The following is a 21,645-nucleotide window of genomic DNA, read 5'->3' as shown; positions in this document are numbered from 1 at the left end:
TGCTCTGTGTTCGTGACGAAGTTATGAAAAGTATTTGAGACTGATTTAATCCCTTTTCACTCTCTTAAATTTCAAGATCTGAATCCACTTTCCATAGGAATTCACCCTAACAGACCTTGTCTATCCTCCAGCTTTTTCTCTCTTACCCCCATTGAAAGACTTAAATCCTTGTTCCCTTTTAGGAATGCCTTCCAGAAAAGCCCCCACCTTTGAGTTGGGTTTGCTAGTTTTCTGGTAGCTTGAGCAACTCTTCTTTTATTCACTGAGGAGTTTCCAGTTAACTTGAGTCCTGGTGCTTATCCTTCAAGAGCAGACTTTCTCCTTGTATCTCTATTTAGTAGAAATCTCGTTTTCTCAGAACGTACCTTCAGCATTGTTTTTAAATGCTTTTGGAACATGGTGCATGAAGATTTCTAGAACTGATTTGCTGCCTAGATAAATCTACTCCAAGATTATGTTTGTTTTTTTAAAAAGCACACATTCTTAAGCCCAGGATTCTCTTTTCCACCTGCTCAGTATTTTGCATTGGGCTGTCTATACAAAGAAGACAGAGGTGAACTGAACTTCTTTTCATTTTACTTAAATGTTGTTTAAGATTTTTAAAATGCACTGGCCTGAGACATTAAGTACAAACACACACACACACACACACACACACACACACACAATGGGAACCCAGTTCTACTAAACATGTTGATTTTGATTTACTGCATTTCCATCTGTTTGCCTTAGATTAGAATTCTATTTCTGGAACTGAGCCTAAAACCCTGTCAATTTAAGGTCTAATTTTACTTCACTGAGGACCTCTTTTTCATGATCATTATGTTTTACATTAAATATGAAGTCTGGTTATATTAGGAGGACTATAATTATACTTTGGTCATAAAGTGTGTTTTATCTCTAAGTATAGAAAGAGGCTCATAGTTTTTGCATAGGTTTTTACCTGTTCCCCATGACAATCCATCACACAGTTTCTCTTCTGGAATGAGGCATCCTGGGGCCAGTGGTTTACACGTTCCAGCCATTACTTCCATTTTCAAATTCCCCTCATGCTGCTTTTCTTAATTTTAATATGCTGATTCAGTTTCTGGGATGTTGGTGGTGGATAAACCTGAGTGTTAGGTAGAGGGAGGGATTAACTTAGAAGTGTTTCAGGGGTGCGTGGGTGGCTCAGTGGGTTGATCATCCAGCTCTTGATTTTGGGTCAGGACGTGATCTCCAGGTGTTGAGATCAAGCCCCACATTGGGGTCTGTGCTCAGCAAGGGGGGCTTCTGCTTGGGATTCTTTGTCTCCCTCTGCCCCTCCCCACAACTCACTAAATGAATAAGTAAGTAAGTAAATAAATAATCTTTTAAAGAGAAAGAAATGTCTCAGTCCGTGGCAGCTGATTTGCATCCTAACATATGAAAATGGTGGCCTGTTCTGAGGTGTTGGGGAACGGCGTCTTCTGTATGGGTGTGGGAGGCCCTGCTTCCAGCTTGCTGGAGCCCAGCACCAAAGACGCTTCAGACAGCGTGCAGCAGCCAGCCCGGCCTTTCAGCTGGAGGCAAGCCTTGTGGTTCAGCATGGAAGGTACAAGTTTGATGGTCATTTTAAATCATGTAATATACTGAAATCTTACCAAAGCAGGAAGTCAGTCTACTACTTTTACTTTGAAAAATTCCATAGTTCTGGGGTGCCTGGGTGGCTCAGTGGGTTGAGTCTCTGCCTTCAGCTCAGGTCATCATCTCAGGGTCCTGGGATCCAGCCCCGCATGGGGCTTTCTGCTCAGTGGGGAGCCTGCTTCCCCCCCTCTCTCTCTCTTGCCTTCTTCTCCACCTACTTGTGATCTCTGTCAAATAAATAAATAAATAAACCTTATTTTTAAAAAAAAAATTTCCGTAGTTCTGAGGTGGGGGCTGATTCCTGACTTACAGTGCTGCTTTTTCACAGATGTCACACATTTTATTTTTAAGTTTCTTTTCTGCTTGTAACTCTTTGTAGCAGAGATTCCCAAGCATTCTCCGTTCACAGCACACTTATGGTCACAGTAATTTGTTCATTGAGTCTCCAGGCCAGAGTAAACAACCAACAGTTCTGTTTCTTAGGTACTTGGAGCCACATAACCTAGGAAGTTCATCTATCTGAACAACTTCATCGGCATTCAAGAAAAATACACATAAATTTAAAGAAAAATTATTTTTAATAACCACACCCATTACCAATGGGATGTGTGCACCTGTTAGGCATTGCCCAGCGGCTCAAATTTGGAATCTGATTTCTCACCACCATCTTCATTTCCCGTTCCACAGTGATTTTCACCCAGTACCTGCTTTTTATCATAGCAGCCCCCAAAGACCTAGCTTCACAAAGATACGACGTCATCGAGAGGAACGTAGCATGATCTCACATTGAAACTGCAGTTTTGGCAAATGTTAAGCACCATCGTGTTTTTCTTGAAAATATAAAATGTACTGAGAGGCCCCGTGAGTTTCCTAGGGCACCTCAGCATACAGTTTGAATACTGTGGCTCATTGCAGGGTTTCATTTTTTGATTTGATAGTTGTAGCTGGATTTATCTTTTTAATTTTTTAACATCTTTATCGCATTCTGAAACGGTGTGTGTTCCTTTCGTCTGAGAAATCCAAGGTGGCCTCACATAAGTGAATTCACGGTTGTGTCTGAATGTTTCGGATTATGGCCCTTCTTTAAAGGCAAGGTGGTTGAGTGAAACTCTTGAGCCCATTTCTTAACAACAACAAAAACAAGTGCCATAGAAGCAATTTCCCTTAAAGTTCCGTACGGATCTTCATTTTGTCGTATCTCACCAAGTCTTTGGTCTTCGCTTGATTTCTGTTTAGCTTCTCCATATACAACGTCAACTCCGAACATCAATAGTGTGAGAAATGCTGATTCAAGAGGATCCCTCATAAGCACAGATTCGGGAAATAGCCTTCCAGAAAGGAATAGCGAGAAAAGCAATTCCCTGGATAAGGTAATTTCTTTTCATACAACTTAAGTGTTTCTTACAACTAATGGAGTTAGCCTGAAGTAAACCATGCTTCGTGTTCTGTTGTTCGTTAAGGGTAACTATTTTTTTTTTTTTAAATAACTCAGTTAACCTGGAGTTATTATCAGAGTTATGATCAGAGTATTGTCTAAGGATGGGGCCCATTTCCTGAAATCTCCCCCATTCTTGTTTCCAAGATTTTACATCAGGGCAGTGTTTACAGTGGAGGACCTTGAGCAAATAGTTTGGGCAGGTGGGACAAGTAGGGACATCAAAATGCCTCTCATTTAGAATCCCCATCGTCTGTACTCCAGAGAATACCATGTATACAGTTATCCATGCAAATGGGTGTTGGGTCCAGAGCTTGCTCCAGAAAGATTAATTGATCATCTAGGTGATTCAGGGATGAGACTTTATTTGAAACCAGCTCACACTGGTACCTCCAACACAACACATCCTCCTTATATTTAACATTTTTTTCTTGAAATAATCAAGGGTCAGACTATTTGGAGCTTTGTGGGAATGGCTAAAGCTTGAATTTAAACCTGGAACAATGATAGATTAGTGTTGCCTTGGCCACTGTTTTCCTGAGTTACTTCAAGTTCAAGGCAAGCACACATACCAATCAACAGGTGAACCACTTAGGGATGTATTTCTAGTTCTCCGAAACGTGCAGAATGTCCTTCAGCGGCAGGTTGGTCATCGTACTTGCCTTTCTGTGGCTGACAGTGACACGATTATCCTTCCGTGCGGTTTTGGTAGAGGTGGGAGCGTTTCCGTGTGGGTGTGTGTCATGACGTGTTGAACTTTCCCCTTGACCGTGACTTGCCTTCATGTGTAGAGCGAGAAGCTGCTCAGGAGGCATTCTGCTTGCGTCATACGCAGTGCTGGAGAGGAGGAAGAGAGCTGCCAGTCAGCCAGGAAAAACCGGGTCACTGTGGATTTTTCCCTTCTAACAATCCCACCTTTGCCAGAGGAGACTTTGCATGCTGCACCTTCCCTCCCGGAGCAAGAAGCACTGGGTTCTCCCAGCAGCCCTGGCGAAGTGGGTGGGCAAAATGATGCATCCCACCCTATGGTTTTGCCACTAACTGCACCTGTATTTCTTCTATAGTAAAACACTCATGGGGCGCCTGGGTGGCTCAGTGGGTTAAGCCGCTGCCTTCGGCTCAGGTCATGATCTCAGGGTCCTGGGATCGAGTCCCACATCGGAATCTCTGCTCAGCAGGGAGCCTGCTTCCCTCTCTCTCTCTTCCTGCCTCTCTGTCTACTTGTGATCTCTGTCTGTCAAATAAATAAAATCTTTAAAAAAAAAACTCATGTATATTATTAATTAAACCTGTTTATCATACACTTTTTTCAGTTGCTGCCCCCAATACCTTGAATGAAAGATTTTTTTTTTAATTGGTCTTTCTGCTTTGGTATTTGCCAAAAACATAAAAAAAATCCTGCTTTCCAATTGGCAATACAACTTTGACGATTTCAAAATCTCCCGTGACTTTTTTAATCAGGAGATGAGATTCTTGTTCTTGTACTTTTTTTTTTTTTTAAATTTGAACCCCTTGAACATGTAAACGTGCTATCTAGTGGCAAAACTGCTCTCACCCTGCGCCCTGCACTTTCTGAGGTTTGCGGTGTTGAACTAAGCCGCTGAGGGAATGGTCTCATCGGTTTAGGGTCTTTGAACAAGCTCTGCTGAGGTGTCCCTTTCTGTTCCTGTTGGGTACCCGCCTGTCGTTTTCCCCCCAGTGGTGCCCCACGATGTCAGCTGAATGACAGGGACTCCACCGCAGGCTTTTGTGGGGCACACAACAGGAGCGTGGATTTTATTTCCTCTTTCAGACACTGGCCTTCTCCTGAGGATATGGTCAGTTCTGCAGTGTCTTCCGACTCATCATTTCTCTTTGATCCTAGCCCACATCCCTTTTTTGCATGAGATCGTACTTGGCATTTTAGAACTGAGCTGATAGCTCCAGCTGTGGTTACCCAGTTTGAAAGGTCTGTGCCTGCTGGCTTGTCTCTTAGGATAGCAAGCGAAGGAAGCCGACAGAGCTTCTGTGGACTAGGCGCTCGTGTGTGTATTTGGTGAAGGTGTGCCTGTGGTTTGTCGACCCATGAGTTACACCTTCCAGTTTGCGTGATTTGACTCAATTCTAAGAATCTTTCTTCCAAGGGAGAAAAATGAACCTAATTTTGTTTTACCTGGAATAATGGATTAAAAAAAAATCACCTGTATTTCCTTTTTTTAGCACCAACAAAGTGGCACTTTGGGAAATTCTGTGATTCGTTGTGACAAACTTGACCAGTCCGAGATTAAGAGCCTGCTGATGTGTTTCCTCTACATCTTAAAAAGCATGTCTGATGGTAGGTGAAAGTGAAGATGTCTGTTTTACTTTGTTTCAGTATTTGGTTTCTTTTTTAAAACTTGCAATTGCTTGAAAGGATAGAAGGGCTTAAAAAGCTTATCTTCCTCATTTGAAATACATGTTAATTTACTAAATGTAGCAGAAATAAAAGTCTTAATTTGGAAAAAGGGTTTTTACTAATTGTTCTAAAAAGTGAGTTCTAAAATGTGCATAGGCCATTAAAAAAAAATTTTTTTTTATTAAACTCGGACCTACCCTCATAATCCAAGAAGACAGAAGCAGATAAATGAGGTAGCCTTTGATTTTTTTTTTCTCTAAAAAAACAATTTCACTTGTCCAAACAAAGTTACTGGCAACTTGCATAATTTTATTAGTCAGGCTCTTGAATTGGAATATGTAATGTTGGGGGATCTGAGCATTTCTTCCATTTAGGGTATGTGTGACATTCCTGGCTTTAACTGGAAGTGAGATGTGATTTTTTAGTTTTCTGATGGAGTTAGTGATATCCTAGTAGATTAAGTTTCTCATAAAGGGTTCAACAATCACATTTTTTAATAGAATAAAGCATGTAAACATCCATGATAAGACACTTCAACCCCAGTTTTGTGATATAAGCAATCATTTGAAATCATGCCATGGTACAATGTCTTGTTTCTTCCTTGATCAGAAATCTTGTCTGACTTGCTGCAACATATCAGAAAGTGTCCTGTGAAGTGTACTGAGTCAAGGCAAAGTCTTCTGAAAACAAAATGCTGAAGGCCTCTCGTGCTGCCTTTGTGTAGTGGCGGTCAGTATAGGCCTTAAACATCCAATGGAAGGCATTTCTGTGAGAATAATGTTTCTTTTATATTAAGCTTCCATATCTGCCTGAGAAGAATGTTTCTTTTGTATTAAGCTTCCATTTCTGCAGCCTTAATAGCCAGACCTTAGTACCCAGATGGTAGGAACCACGTACCTGTCCCTAAAATGCTTCAGGACTCGGTTATTTTTTTATTCTGTCAATTTGTTACTTTAAAGTAGCTTTTAAAAACACAACAAACAGAAAATAACTTTCCTCGAATGATGACCAGATAGCAAAGCACTGGGCACTTACTCAGGTATTAGGGTTATAAAGTTGGAATTCTGCCCTTAATGTCAAAAGTTCTGAACTTTACATCATGGTGGTAAGTTTTAGCCAGCTTTGTAATTCTGTTTTTCCTTTGCTGAAAGTTTTCCTTAAAATATTTTAAGTTTCAAATAATAAATAAGATCTATAACTAGAACATAACTACCTTTTTAGAGACTAATATTCCAGAAATTTTGCATCCTAGTTAAAGTTATCCTTTAAAGGCAGCCCTTTGGAAGGCCATACACACGATTTAAAAATGCAGTGACCTCTTCAAAACAGTTTTAGAGCCTCTCTTAAAAAAAAAAAAAAATACCTTCAAGGTATCAATTTCCTTCCTTTTATAATTTGAATTTTTGTGTGTGTCATGTTTAAAAAGTCTTCACCTATCCCCAGAGTAATGAAGATACTCTTCTTTATCCTCTTTAAAATAGTATTACTCAAATTTTCACATTTAAATCTTAGTATTTACCTGGACTTGATTCTTGTGTATGGTATGGGGTGGGAGAGAAAATGCCTTCAGAGTAGTTTAGCGGACAGACAACCAAAGTCAACTGTGTAACTGTGTAGCTACTCTTTCCCTTTTCCCACATTCAAGGAGCACCTTCTATGCTTGGGCCCCTCCCTCTCTCATAGAGGTTAATTGTCTTCCCCTCCAACCCCCCAGGTCAGTAACCTCAGCCTCAGCCAATAGCCAAGAGCAAGGAAAGGCAGCTTGGTGCTCCTTGGCTGGTCAGCCGGCTCTGTCTGATTCGTGCTAGGGTGACCACAGATGTCTGCAAGTTGGCCCGGAGAGGTCCTCTCATACTCACTCGGCTCCTTGGGTGCTCACCCCATGAGGATGGCCAGTCTCAAGTAACCCGAGTCTGTTCCTCTGGAATCTAAACTCAGAATTCCTGAAAGGTGGAAGCCCACTGACCCACCCATGTTACTGGTCTAATAAACTAAACGTGGCTTTTAAAATCAGGTGTACTTGATTGAAGTCCCCATTCCACCATATTCTTTAGCCTGATGATGGGGAGAACTGCTTGATTTCTCTGAGCCTTTATTAGCTTATCTATAAATTAGAACACTGTCTCTGATCATGGTGGCAATTAAGATATGACAAGTGTGCAATCATGAGACTACCTAGCACAGGGCTCACTCATAACAGATTCTCCATGTAGAGCTCATGGCTTCCCCTGCCCCTCACCATTCTGGACAAGCGTGCAGTGAAGTGTCCATGGCCGAGCACCTTCACGAGCCATTGGCATCACTGCAGACGCTTTCACTCTCCTCAGGCCCTCGAATTCAGTGGAATTTCTCTCTGAGAGAAATCTCTTCACCGGGTTTTCAACCTCAGTATAAAATATAAGAACGCAAAAATGTTTAACTATCTGGTGGTAGCACTCTTGGGCAAGTCTAAAAGGTTAAGGGTCACACACACAGAATGATTCCTGTAAATGGACTTGTAGGATTTGCCTTTACTGAAAATATGGCCGGTCATCTTGACGCAGAGCAGATGTGCGGGTGACTTCCTCTTGGATATAGCACCACATCATCACGCTGGGAAACAGGAAGTTGCATACATTGCCTGTTTGGAAGACTATTTGGCAATATCTGTCCATAACATTTGACGTGGCTGTTTCACTTCTGAGAATATTTGTCCTATAGATGTAGTTGGACAAGTGTGCAAACATCCATATAAAAGGATAGTCTTCAAAGCATAATTTAATGGAGCAGAGCATTAGGGGGGAAAACAAGTAAATGTCTGTCAGTAAGGGACTGGCTAACTCGGTTATACCGCATTCATGGAGAGGAGTATCAGGCATCTTGGAGAAGATTGGAAGAGATGCAAGCTATATTACTGAAATAAAACTCAAAGGAAAAACAGTGTGTGCAGTATGTACGTATCCATTTCTGCATGTGTGTGTTAAGAAGAGAGGACTTAGGTACATGCAAGAATTTTCAACAGATTCCTTCCTGGAGAGTGATTCTGTATGAGGCAGAGAGAGAGCCTAACTTGAGATTATTTGCCTACTTATATTCTCTGAAATCTCTGAGCCACTTAAGAGCACATTATATGTAAGTTAAAATTGTACTATCTAGTGTTAGGTGATGCATGATGAAATTAAAGTTCAGGTGTTCAAATGCCGCTTCTTGAAATTGAATATGCACATTGTGTCTGTTACCAATAAAGACTGGTCACTATGGTTGGTTCTTTGATCAGCTATAAAAGGCTTTGAGGGTTTATTCTCCAAAATCTTTTCCCCATCCCCTGCTGTATATAATGCACATCATGATTCTGACCAAATTAATGTTTACTTTCTAGATGCTTTGTTTACGTATTGGAACAAGGCTTCAACGTCTGAACTTATGGATTTTTTTACAATATCTGAGTGAGTAGTTTTGCTTTGCTCTCTGCCTCTTGATTTTTCTTGGCTAATTAAGAGGTGTGAACAATGCTATGGGGTTGAACTAGGAATGTAGTATATTCACATCCACCGTTTTTAAGCTCTTTCTCCTGGACCTGACCCCAACACTTGCTCTCGGGAGCACATGACTCAGTGGCCAGTGACGAACCCTAAATTATTAGATATGTGGTTGTTATAGATGAGAGCTAACTGCTTATGTGTACAAACTATCTGAATAAAATGACACAATTTATTAGCTGAATTGGGTGAATGCTATGTTTCAAAGGTGAGTCTAATGTAGCTTAAACAGATATAAATACTGAGATAAAAATAGCTATAATTTTTAAATGTAAGTGAAATCTTACATTTTATCTATATTACCTCCTTGTAACTCTTCAATCATTCCTTTAAGCTCTTTGCTTTAAACAAACAAACAAACCCACTACGAATCCACAATCCCCTGTAAAATTTGCTAGGGCCAGGGACACCTGGGTGGCCCAGTCAGTTAAGCATCCAACTCTTGATCTCAGCTCAGGTCTTGATCTCAGGGTTATGAGTTCAAGCCCTGCATTGGGCTCCACCCTGGGCATGGAGCCTACTTTAAAAAAAAAATCGCTGGGGCCAAATGATTTTCCAAATCCAAAATTTTTTAGATTTTTTTTTTAGATTTTTAGAAAATTTACATAGAGAATATGTTCTGTAACATCCCAGCAAGGTCTTGGACACCCCACAATCAAACACATTATTATTTCTACAGTACTATGATTGTTCATAACAACTGGATAAATTATAACTGTAAATAGCTTTATATCTGGTAATTGGGGTCGTGATTTTGCTGTCAAATATATTTTCCTAAACTCAGGCGAAAACCTGTGATCAGAGCTTTTTGCATTTTGAATTACGGTCTTGGTTCCTAGTCATGATCATTCTCTCCGCTAAGTTACAAGTGGGAGAGATGGATGAGATTCCTCACCAGAAGAACTTACTGGACATTATTGTAACAACTTCTTATTAAATACATGATTTTTTAAAAAAATCAACATTGTCTTTAAATTGTCTTTAAAACCAACCCAAATATTAGACATTTGAAGTCTGTAAGGGACCAGTCCATTTAGAAAAGCCAAAAGAGGGAGCTCCTTTTCCGGATTGAATGAGGACAAATAAGCAGCGGGGAGAGTGCCCCAGCCCTGTGCTTTCCCCAGTGCCTGTGCTGAGGCAGACTGAGTCAAGGGGCAGTCCCGTTTGTCCCAGGCCTCCCGGTGGCTTCACTGCCTAGCACAGTACCGACAGCCCAGCATGATACCTCCCCTCTAGGTTAGTGATTTTCTCTGGGTGAGAAAGACCCTCCTAAGAATTCTGAATACCAGAAGTAAGAGGCTACTGGTAGATGTAAGAGTTTATTGAATGTGTTGTTGCTGATGGGTTGAAATAAAGCAATGTATTGGAAACCATTTTATTTTCCTGTTTCCCTAATAACATTTCATCCTGTCTGCAGAGTCTGCTTACACCAGTTCCAGTACATGGGGAAGCGATATATAGCCAGGTACTGTAGGGGTTTGGCTTGAATGTGTATCATTCTCTGTATTACTTGGCTCTGAATGTGTGGAAATTGTCATCCGTGATGATTGGCAGTTGGAATTCTCATAAACAGCCGCGATGTCTTTGGACTGCTACCGTCAAATCTGATGGCATCTTTCGCCTGCATTCCCACACTCCTTCTGTCTCATTTTGCCTCTTGCATATCTCTTGGAAGGATTTCCCTCCGTGGCCTGCTGCTTCACTGGTGTGCTTCCTTCCAAATACGCCCCTGTGTTCTGTTCCTTCCCGTCCGCTTTCTCTTCTCCCAGCTCCCCCAGGTGTGTCTTCTCACTCTTTTCTCCTCCTCCAGTGGTTTTGCTTCCCCTGTTTGACTTTCAAAGGTCACTTTTTATCATTCCTTCTCCCAGCTACAAAGATAATAATTTCTCACATAACCATTTTTCCTTTCTTCTTCATGAAAGAATGCTTTCAGTCCATCTCAGATTTGTTCAAATTTCCTTAAAAACCGTCTCTGCAACGGAGCCTTTTCTCCTCAGTCCAGATAAGCTGTCCATGCCCTGCTCTTATCTGACCGGAACTCTTGATTGAGTTTCGTACATCCTCACGGCCCTGCCCCACAACATACTCTCAGATCCATGCTGAGTTCGAGGGGAGCCGGAACCTCATTGCGAGGGGCACCCAAGCCTCTCTTTCTTGGAGGCATTTCTTCAGAGCACATCTTGTCCTTACCACGTTCCCACTCCTGCTCTGTGGCTGCTCAGCGCGTCTGTATCTGTTTTGTCCGTGTTGTGTGTCCCGTGATAATGTATTTACAGGGTTGGTCTAAGTATCCTATTTTTCCATTGTTATTGTTTATTTATAAGTAAACACATTTATATTTTAGAACAACTTTAAAATTTAGTAGTGATTGAATTTTTTCCTCTATAATTCTGTTTTACAGCAATGAAACAGGAGAGAGATTTTTAAGATTATTTGAATGTGGAGATTTTTACTTTTTATGTTAACTGTTCTTTTCTTGGGATATTTGAGACATTTGCAGAATTGTGTTTCATGTTCAATAAGAGTTTATGGGGTTTTTTTTAAAGAGTAAATTTAGAGAGTATATTTTACACTTTCATCCTATTCGTATTTATTTTTAACTGAAACGCAGTGGCACTTGAAGTGCTCTCATTTTAACTGTTATTTTTTATCGTAACTGTCAATTATACATTTGCACTTTTGAGTACCAAATGCAAGTATATACAAGGTGACCTTATACGGTAACACCTCGCAGCCGGACTTTACTCCCTTTGACTCTGCCCCGTGGACATGGGGACGTGGTATATTTGTAACTGGAAGGCACTGTGCCCGGCAAGCTTCCCAGCCTTCTCACCGTAACTGTCACCCACAGCACAAGATGGCATTTGGAGAGCGTTGTGCAAATTAGGGTGACGTGCCACAGAGCTGAACATGGTGCATGTGGGAAGCTGAAGGTTTCTGCCCAACAAAATATTTTAGAATTGGGTCTTGTCTAACTGTGAACTTATTTTTTTTTAATGGCTATAAATTTAATTTAAAAAAAAAAATCTTCCGACTTTATAAGCACCCTGTATATATTTGCATGTAAAAGTGTGCTTTCTTGGGCTATCCTAAAAACGGATGGGCATAGGAGGGCAGGAGTGGAAGGTGGTGTTGCTTGTTAGGTGTGTTGTGGAAAGATGTGCCCTGCTTCATAGAAAATTCCTGTGGTTTCTGCTCCATGTGACAAAGATCCCGAGCGGAGTCTGAACGCTGTCGGTGTGTGCCCTCCGTGGCAGTCCCGGCTGAGGAATACGCGTCTTCTCATTGTGTCCCTCTGAAATCACCCAGCAGCATGTTGCCCGATGACAGTCCATGCATGTTCTAGAACTCCTGTTCTCCTCCACACAATAACACAATGAGGGAGACGGTTGGCTACGGGCCGGGGGACAGGTGTCATTCCAGCACGGGTCTCATTTTTCATCTGCTCTGGTGATGGTACACAGTAGGAAGTTAGCTGTATGATTGCTAACCCAGATCACTTTTCTATTTTCTTTACTTGACTGCTGACAAGTTTAACAAAGTGTGTGGCTCTCCTTCCTGCCTGGGTAAGAATAAAGGTGTTTAAACAGCCTCATATAATCCCTCTCATTGCATGTTTGTTCTCTGTTTCTTCCAATGCATTGTTTTCTTTAAAAACAAAATTTTTTTTTTGCTCTTTAATAACGTGTATAATCTGAAAATATTCATGGTGTTTGGCAGTTGTCCAAACGCTAACCTTTGGCGCCACGTCGGACTGATGCTCTGACTTTTAAAAAGCAGCATCTCTAAAGTCCATCCCCAAACTGGGAAGATCCCTGCTGTAGCTTGCTTTTTGCTTCGTTGTCGTCATCAGGTGCTTTGCTATGAACTCAGTTAAGAGCTGCCGCCTGTGTGTGCGTCTCAGGCCACGCTGCTCTGGTCGGCGTGTGGCCGGTCCCCTTGTGCTGTGTCCTGGCCTCACTAACCCCGCTCGTCTCGCTGCGGTGTAACAAGTCTAACTTTTGCTTCTATCCCATTTCACTCATGTTGCAGGAACCAGGAGGGGTTGGGACCCATAGTTCATGATCGAAAATCTCAGACATTGCCTGTTTCCCGTAACAGAACAGGAATGATGCATGCCAGATTGCAGCAGCTGGGCAGCCTGGATAACTCTCTCACTTTTAACCACAGTAAGTCCCATGACATACCATCGTAACAGCCAGCCATCTCATGTGACATCTCAGAGGGGAGAGCCCCAGGCCGCACCACACCACATCACCAACCTGACTTTTCTTCCAGCTCAGAGCAAGTGGGATGAAGAGCTCATGGCGAAATTCCCTTCTTTGGAGGAGAGTGACACAATGTGGAACGTGGTCAGCTACGGCACCAGACTAAAAGCCTGGATCCTTTGTCCCAACCCCCTCCCTTCAGTATTTTTAACGCAAACATTTTGACAGCCAAACATTCTCTGATACCTTTGATTGAATATTTGGATTTTCCGTGCGCAAGTCCTGGGGACATCTGGGACAGGTTCCTTTCGTTCTTCCGACGCCATGCGTGTAATTGATCAAGTGTCCACATTCTGACATTCCAGCTTTGAATGTATGTTACTCCTTAAACTGCTGTGAAAACATAAAGCCCATGATTCAATTTGTGAGGGTGTGGAAAAGCCAATAACAAAGTGACTTTTTCTGTGTTTTCAGTGTGAGAAAGATATCAAGTGTGCTTGGAATTTCTGTAGACAATGGTAAGATTTAATCAGGTTGAAGTCTGCTTATGAGGCCGCTTCACTTGCAAACCGAGACCTTTTTGTTCATCTTGCCTTCCTAACTTTGGGGCTTTCTAACTTCACAGTAGAGATTCTACCAAAAAGTGGGAGCATATTTTTAATTTACTTTTTTTCATATCACCAGAGGAGATATGACATCATGTACTGTTTCTAGAAACTTAAGTGTTACATCTCCTTAAAAGTTTTCTCAAAACAGGAAACCTAAAAGATATCAGCCATGCAGCATTTTAATAACAAATGCCGTCATTTATAATAGGTACCATTTCTATTAGTGTTGTGTTTTCTGAATTGTTTCATCTTTTCTCCAAGCATAACATAGCTAGTTACTGTTTTACATATACAATTACTTGTTCTCATGCCAAGTGATGCCTTTAATGTATAGCTATTAATATCTTCTCATCATTTCTAATCATAAGAATTCCACTCACTGTGATCTTCCTACCTCTTTCTTTATATAGGCTGGGAGTAAAGACAATATTCCCAAATGCTTTAAAATGATAGTAGTTCCGAGTAAGAAGGCTGTGGCATCAAAATACAGCAGCTGTCTACTCTTCCACCCCAACGTTCAACCTAATGGGTATAGACCCTCTTTATAAAATTCTAAGCTTAATTTAGATCAGTATGACATTTGCCTGCCACACACGAATGTACGTTCATGACACATCTCGGGCTCCAATACTGGATTTTTCCACATCTTGTCTGTTAGGGCTTCTTCTAGTTCTGCAGGCAAGGGGTTGACACAAACAAAAGAAGTTTTGTTGTTTTTAGTTTTCATTTCCTATTAAGCAAACAGAAATTAAATTCTCATGGTTCTGCAGGACTTGACACACTGCCCCTGCCCAGACAGTTTATAACACAGGCATTACCTCTCTGTCAGTTAGAATAAATACCTAAACTTTAAAGCACTTAAAAAAAAAATCAGTAGACCGAGTCCCCCACTCCAAAGATAATCATGTAGGAAATAGAAAATAAACAAAAGTGAAATGAGTGATCAACACATGAGTGTATAACCTTAATCCACCAAGACAGACAGCCACTCTTCCCGCTGCAAACAGATTTTACGATGGTGGCTTGAACTGGAGGAGAGAGACAGCTGGCTGTGTTTTGCAGCCAAGCAGCATATTGCGAACATGGTTGACTCCCATTCTCTCTTCCGGCTACCCACAGAGAGCCTGTCCTTCCTGCCTCTCTCCTCTTTCATCCTGGAGTTTTTGCTCTAGTCAGTTTTCAGTGACACCATCCTCAATCAGCGTTTCTCCTTCTGCCTTCCCGAGAAACAGTGTGTAGCTGATTTCTTTTAGCCTCCTCCTGTCTGCTCATCCCAAATTGGTTCTGGTGTCTCACAGTCCTTGCATCTTCTCCTGGAACTCAGTCTCCATTTATGTCTCTAAGTCTGATGATGTATCTGGATGGCTTCAGCCTTTTTGAGCTCCAGATTGTCCGTGTGCCCAGAAGCCACAGAGAAGGCAGGACATACTGTATGTATACATGTGTATATGTGTGAGCATATATATGTATGTATACATACGTGATTTCTTTACACCGGTACCGAGGTATTTTATGGGAAATTTGTAGTCATATATGTCTTTATTAAAAAAGTCCTCTTGAACAATGAATACAGTACCTTCTGTTGGACCAACCAATATGACATAAATCCAGCATGTGAGAGATTTGCAGGATGCCGGAATCTAAAATTTATTTGAGAATTTATTTTAGAAAAGAAAAAAAATAGGAAGAGGGCCCCCTCCCTATATATACCACCTGCATTTTTTGTTTTGTCTTAGTTTCAGAGGAAAGGCTTTGTCAGGTCTCAGCTTGACCTGCTGGGGGCAGCAGAGGACTGCCAGAAATTTAATCCGGTGGCTTCCAAGTTTCAAGCCCCCCTTAGTAGGACAGGGAAAAAGACACCATGTGCACCTTACATGTGACTAAGGCGGGGTCTTACATTTACTCTTGGATTTTGATAGGAAATAATGAAAATGATAAGTCCCACTGTGTCCAAATAGCCTTCACTATTCAAAAACACTCAGAAGATAGAGGTTCATTATGTTTGGGTCATTAACCCAGGCATGTGAAAAGTAAATGTTTACAACTTTAAGACATTGACCTTTTTATTGTAAAGTGCATCCTGTTGTGTATCAACAGAAGCTATTTGTGTCAAATGGAAAATTGAAAGTGAGAGCTACCTGTAGAATATTTTACATAAACCATGCTGTTGGGAGGGAAGCTAAGTCAGACATGTTTGTAAGTAAGCGATACATGTGCAAAACACATAAAATAACACTTTGCATTTACTTTGCTGTTATATATTGCTCTAGGAATATATTAAATTCATTTGCATGATAATTCCTATTTTCTGCTGGTACGGTAGAGCGAAAAGCCAGACAAGAGGTAGAAACACTTAAAGAAAACCTGCATTTTGTATAATTCGGTATAAGAGAGAGTTCAAGGTCACTGGATTAAGTTGCAGAGAATGCGATTTCAGGTAATTATGGAAAAGCGTTTTCTAACTGAATTGCCCATTAGCTAGTGTGGGCACTGGGAGTTGGAGATGTTGAAACAGCCTGGGTGAGGACCCCCGGGGGATATTGTTCAGGTCTCCTAAACGTCACATTGGGAGGTGAAGTTAGATGAGATGGTTTATAAGACCACATCTAACTCTGAAATTCTTTGCTATCTATGAAGTGCAAGCAAGACAATGAGTATCAGTGATCATTAAATTCCCGTACTGTGTATAATACTGAATTAACAGGAAAAATGCAGAGAACACATGTATTCTTTGAAGTAAAATTACTGTTTTGCAGGTTTTAAGCATGACAATATATCTCTTAAAATGGGTAAAAAATCGACTTCAATGCTTTAAAAGTATATACTCAAGACAGTAATGAAATGTTTATGAAGTCCCTTTTTTTTAAAATTCTGAAGCAGGTTTCCTTGATTTAGAAATACATTTTTGCATGTTTCCTAGCATTTCAATTATCAGGCTATAACTCGAGTTATAACTGACCTACCTCACACATGTGCCTTGCATATTCCATCCAATATGACAGTCAATCATTGGTACTTCTTGCAATTGATGGGGTTTTAGAACTGAGAAAGTCTGGCACGATGCCTCTTTAAAGTCAGGACATGTTTACATTCTTAATAACCTTAAAAATGACTTTAAATTACAATGCATGCTTAAACCAAGTGTTTCCACAGTCTGGGCTATATATCCCATGCGAGGTACTATTTCCAGACACAGCTAAACATTAGATTGAGGTTTTCTTCAGAGAAGAGAAAGCAGATGGCATCACCATTTCCTCAGGTATAAACTCTGAGATCACAGACTCATTCCACAAATCATTTTTGAGCATATTAAGGTTTTTGTATGAGTCAGAGGACAGAAAGCAAATCACATCATTTTTGCCTTGGAATATTATTCCTTATTCTACGGTCTACTCTTCGCTCATTTGTGAAGAAAATATTTTTAGCAATAAAAGTGGGATGGAGATGAACAAATAGATAATAACGTAGAGTTTGATCAGTATGATAATTTGCAAAAGTATATGCAGTTAGTAAAGGCTGACGACCGTGAATTAATATATCTAGGGGACTAGGTCTTCCGTGTTTGGGGCCTTCTTTTAGCAAGAAGATTTCATATCATTCAGTAGCATTTACTTTTTTCTCACATTTCTCACAAAATGTATTATTTTTCTGGATTCAGATTATGTGGGCCAGAGGAAAAAAAATAATAAAAATAAGGGTAAAGGCATCTGTTGAAAAGGAAGTGCCTCCTGTTAGAATATGTATCTGACTTCAAACCCATTTGGAAAAGGCAAGTGTTTTTGTCCCTCCCACCACATCCCCTCTGATGGTGTGGCAGTGGGGAGTGAGAGACTGTTTACAGATGTGGTCAGCGTTACTCAGTCAAGCTGTTCTAGTAACAGGAGTTTATTATAAACAGAGTAAGGTTCATTAAGACTAACATAACAGATGACATTAGAGGGGAAAAAAGTCTCATCCTTTGCCTCTGTGTGTTTAGAAGACTTGGGGATTTTAGAATAAATCATTTATCAGAGTTATAACAGAATGAAAATTGTGTCAATATGAGCAGTGAATCCCAACAACGCTAAAGCAATCCATGATGTGTGTGCCAAAGATGGCACATCGAGGAAGTCCTCCTCTCTCTGATCAGCCTAGCTGAAGGTAGTCAGTCAGTGCCCTGTGCCTCAAGGCACCACGGTTCCGTAGGGGAAATTAGTAGGGTTAACACAGCATTCCTTACTTGCCCTGGTGAGAATCTGCTTAATCAGCTTCAAAGAGTTGCTGACAGATACTTGAAGAAATTGCATTTTCTCTTAAGACTCCTTTTTGGATGTACCAAGTCAGTTTCATTTTCCTGGGTTGGCCTATAACATGGTGACCAAGGACTAAAGCCTTGCCTCGTGCACAACTTAGTTCCAGGCATTGAGACAGGCAGTTTCCATGGGAGTATCCCTCGGTGAACTGTCCATGCGTCTGTACCACTTAGACAACCTCTCCACCCTGCCATTTATTTTTAGGGACTTTACTAACACTGGCTTAGGAATATTGCTGACTTTTTTGAGACAGGAGTTTAAGGAGAAGCAAAATTATAGCCAGTTGTGGCTCAACTGGATCATTTCTTTGATTCTTCGATGATTCAGACACAGGCAGACAGATTTCTCTATGAATCTGACTGTGATCCTTAAGGAAATGAGATACACAATGTCGACACTTAGAGTCTAAGAGCTTGGAGAAATTTTGTCATTGTCATATTTCCATACATATATACATAATTACATAAAAACTTCATTAGCGTGGCCATTGATTTTGTGTTTTAAAACAACACATTGCCAGGTTCCAGTCCTGAATGGGTCCAGACCTTCCAGTTGAAATTAAATGGTGAGGAAATTCTTCAGGGTGTAGGCAATTGTGTCTATAATGATCACACCTGCATACGTTACCTTTCCGGAAAAAGAAAACGTCAGTTCTTTGCCAAGAAAAATATTAAAATCATCACCAAAACAAGTTCCTTATGTGATTTCCCCTGGCCATAAAACTTCAGCAGCCTCCAAAGGGTCTTTTTGACCTGCGATAATTTTGGTTGGTCTAATAAAAGGTGCTATATTCCCCCACACACCCGCGCCCTGGGTTTGTGATCACTTAGCCATAATTAACAATCTGTTTTCCTCTTTCACCATCTCTGATCTTACCAAACAAACCATGCCGAACGAGGGGATGCCCTGGCTTACGACGGCAGTGCAGTGAAATTCGTACCAAAGTGCATCCATCTCTCTGTCTCGGGAGACCTCTTACTAGAGACGCAAACACAGAACTAGCATGGCGCCGGGTGTTACAGAGCCCCTCTCAAGGCACACTGACTCTGTTGCAGTGTGAAAATCATGCAGTTCACAGACACAAACCTTCAGAACTGCCCTTGTAGAGCAACACTGGGTGAAAGCACGTGATGGTGTTTTTAGCCTATTTTAAGAGCAATGCAGCAGCTTGGAAAACTTCTTTCATAGTCTTCTAAAAATCACTTTGTAACTCTGATGTTTATCAAAGTAAGAATAACATCATGCTAGTTATTTTGTCCTCATAATACGTACTGTGACACAGTGACCTGGATAAGGAATTTGGAGTGTAGTTTCTAGGTTTCTTTGGGTTCCCCCCCCCATTACTGGCCTCAAGAAAATCCTCTAGGTTTTCTCTACTTCATTTTCCTGATCTGTATAGAAAATGTCCTGCTCTTTGGAGTATAAAGAAAATTATCTACATAGTAAGTATTGATTTGTGTTTGCTCCTTGGAGTAGGACATTGTATGATGTTTCATTATATTGCCATCTTTCTTTGTCCTCTAGATCAGTACTGTAACATCTCTGCATCCCTACATGTATTTCTGCTAATGCATATCATTTCATAATTTAATATCTCAAATTGTATGTCAAGCTACATTTATGTCCGTACTAAATTGGTTTTTACAGCCACATATAGAAGATATCAGCTTGTACTTAAATTATGATTCTTCAGGTCCTTTCCTTTTCTTAAACATTCCTTTCAGACATGTACTGGCTTTCGTGCTTTTTGATAAAGCAAGTAGAATACTGTTAGCAGTGCAGTCAACTCTTGGTTATCGTTCATTATTCTGGCTGATCGTTTAGATCTTTACGTTATCGATTCACTTTTTACACGGCCATCCACCATGTGCCAGCCGCTATTCTAAGAACTTTCCAGATCTTAACCAATTGCATGCTCACCACAACCCTTTGAGGCAGATGCTATTACTATCCCCATTCTACAGATCAGGGAACTGATGCATAAAGAGGTCAAATAACTTGCCCAAGGTCACACAACTAGCAAGTCGCTGAGCTGGATTCAGGGCCCGGCAGCCTGACTCTGACTCGTTTTCTTAAAAAACCCGTGCTGGGCCACTGCTTCTGTCTGCACGGGAAGCTTGGGAAATCTCTGCTTCCTTCACCAGCTCCTCCCATCCTAAGAGCTCAGCCCGCTGGCTCAATGGATTGGCTCCCGTCTAGGTGCCTTCCTGGTTCTGCTGTTTACTAACTGTGGGACCTAAGACAAGCTGTCCAACCTTTCTATGCCTCAGTTTCCTTCTCTGCAAAAAGGGTTTAAGAATGTACATGCTTCATAGGGCTGCTACGGGATTAAATGAGCGAAAACACTGAAAGTTCATAGAATTACGGCTGGCACATAGCCTGCACACAGTAAATGTTTGCTGCTCTTGTTACCCTTCCAGAATTGTTCTAATTGAACGGACACATTATTCATTATGTACCCCCCAACCACTGAAAAAGGGAAACAAGACCCCAGAAAAGCCTTCCGTAAATAATCAAAAGTTGACTGCGACTACACTGTGCCGCCAGCCTCTCTGTCTGTGGTTGCTGGGCTGTAACCTTGTGTTGTAATCCACACAGGCTACGGCCACTCTGACGCAGATGTTCTCCACCAGTCGCTGCTGGAAGCCAACATCGCTACCGAGGTGTGCCTCACGGCCCTGGACACACTCTCTCTGTTTACACTGGCATTTAAGGTTCGTACTGAATTGCTGGGCCCGGTCAGAGCTTTACCTTTTAAATTCATTCTGCTTGTTTAGTTGAACCAGCAAGAACTTCCTGTGTTGTATTTTTTAATTTCAGCAAGTGTTTTTGCCCCTGTAAAGAAACCACACATCCTCAAAATTCCTTAGTGAAACCATTTCATGGTTAATGACTTGAATTCCTTGAAATAAAATAAAGTTCAGCTGGTCAAGGTGTGCTGCAAATGATGGAAACAGTCCCAGAAGGTGGTTGCCTCTCGGCCAGAGGAAAGCATCCACCTGGAGAACATGGTTTGCTGTGCCCTCAAGGCTGATTAATAATGGGAACCTCATCAGACATTTCTGCCTCGACTATCTGAGAATATCCAAATGTAGCAGCAGTTAAAATTAGCTACTTATATGTAGAAAAGCAGTAACTACAAACACATTCACCTCTTACAATTTTAAAAAAATCTGTTAGTAACTTCAGTGATAGAAGCATTTCAAGGATAGAAAAGAAAAGATTGTTTTGGTCTTATTTTTAGGTTTCAGCAAGTACTGTTCAAGTAAGTGGAAATGGTCTCATAAGGCATTCACTTGATTCTAGGGACCTAACACTTCCCAGGCTTACTAATTGATTGCTTCCATTTCCAGCATGGAAGAAGGAAATTGAATTAGAGTTGATACATGATGATTATTGAAACAGTGTGTTTCCAAGGATATTTGGAAAAGATAACCAAAGTCATTTTCTGCTTTACTTATCTTTGATTCTCATAAGGTGCATTTTTTTTTAATTTGGATAAAAATGAGTTACCCTGATATCATGTCACTTGATTGTATACTCTACCTTTATTCTTCTCAGCAGCCATGCTACTCACATCCCCACAAAAAGTCATTGCTGGGAAC

General features: G+C 41.0%; 1 protein-coding gene across 30 annotated transcripts in view; it reads left to right on the top strand.

The window, feature by feature from the left end:
• The window catches only part of DOCK9 (dedicator of cytokinesis 9), a 282,088-nt gene that overhangs the window by 217,251 nt on the left and 43,192 nt on the right, over nt 1-21,645 (top strand). For 17 of the 30 annotated variants that reach the window (XM_047720297.1, XM_047720295.1, XM_047720305.1 and 14 more), the window contains 6 exons: nt 2,842-2,975; nt 5,240-5,354; nt 8,773-8,839; nt 10,350-10,397; nt 12,965-13,101; nt 20,639-20,754. In XM_047720297.1, the coding sequence (XP_047576253.1) occupies nt 2,842-2,975; nt 5,240-5,354; nt 8,773-8,839; nt 10,350-10,397; nt 12,965-13,101; nt 20,639-20,754 (617 nt within the window). Of the gene's footprint in view, nt 1-2,841; nt 2,976-5,239; nt 5,355-8,772; nt 8,840-10,349; nt 10,398-12,964; nt 13,102-13,614; nt 13,659-20,638; nt 20,755-21,645 lie in introns of all 30 variants that reach the window. The other 13 variants (XM_047720303.1, XM_047720307.1, XM_047720304.1 and 10 more) reach the window with 2 other exon arrangements.

This window comes from Lutra lutra, chromosome 3, assembly GCF_902655055.1.
Source record: "Lutra lutra chromosome 3, mLutLut1.2, whole genome shotgun sequence".
NCBI classification, from domain to species: domain Eukaryota; kingdom Metazoa; phylum Chordata; class Mammalia; order Carnivora; family Mustelidae; genus Lutra; species Lutra lutra.
The sequence above is the reverse complement of the archived record's forward strand: the minus strand, read 5'-3'. Positions and strand labels throughout refer to the sequence as shown.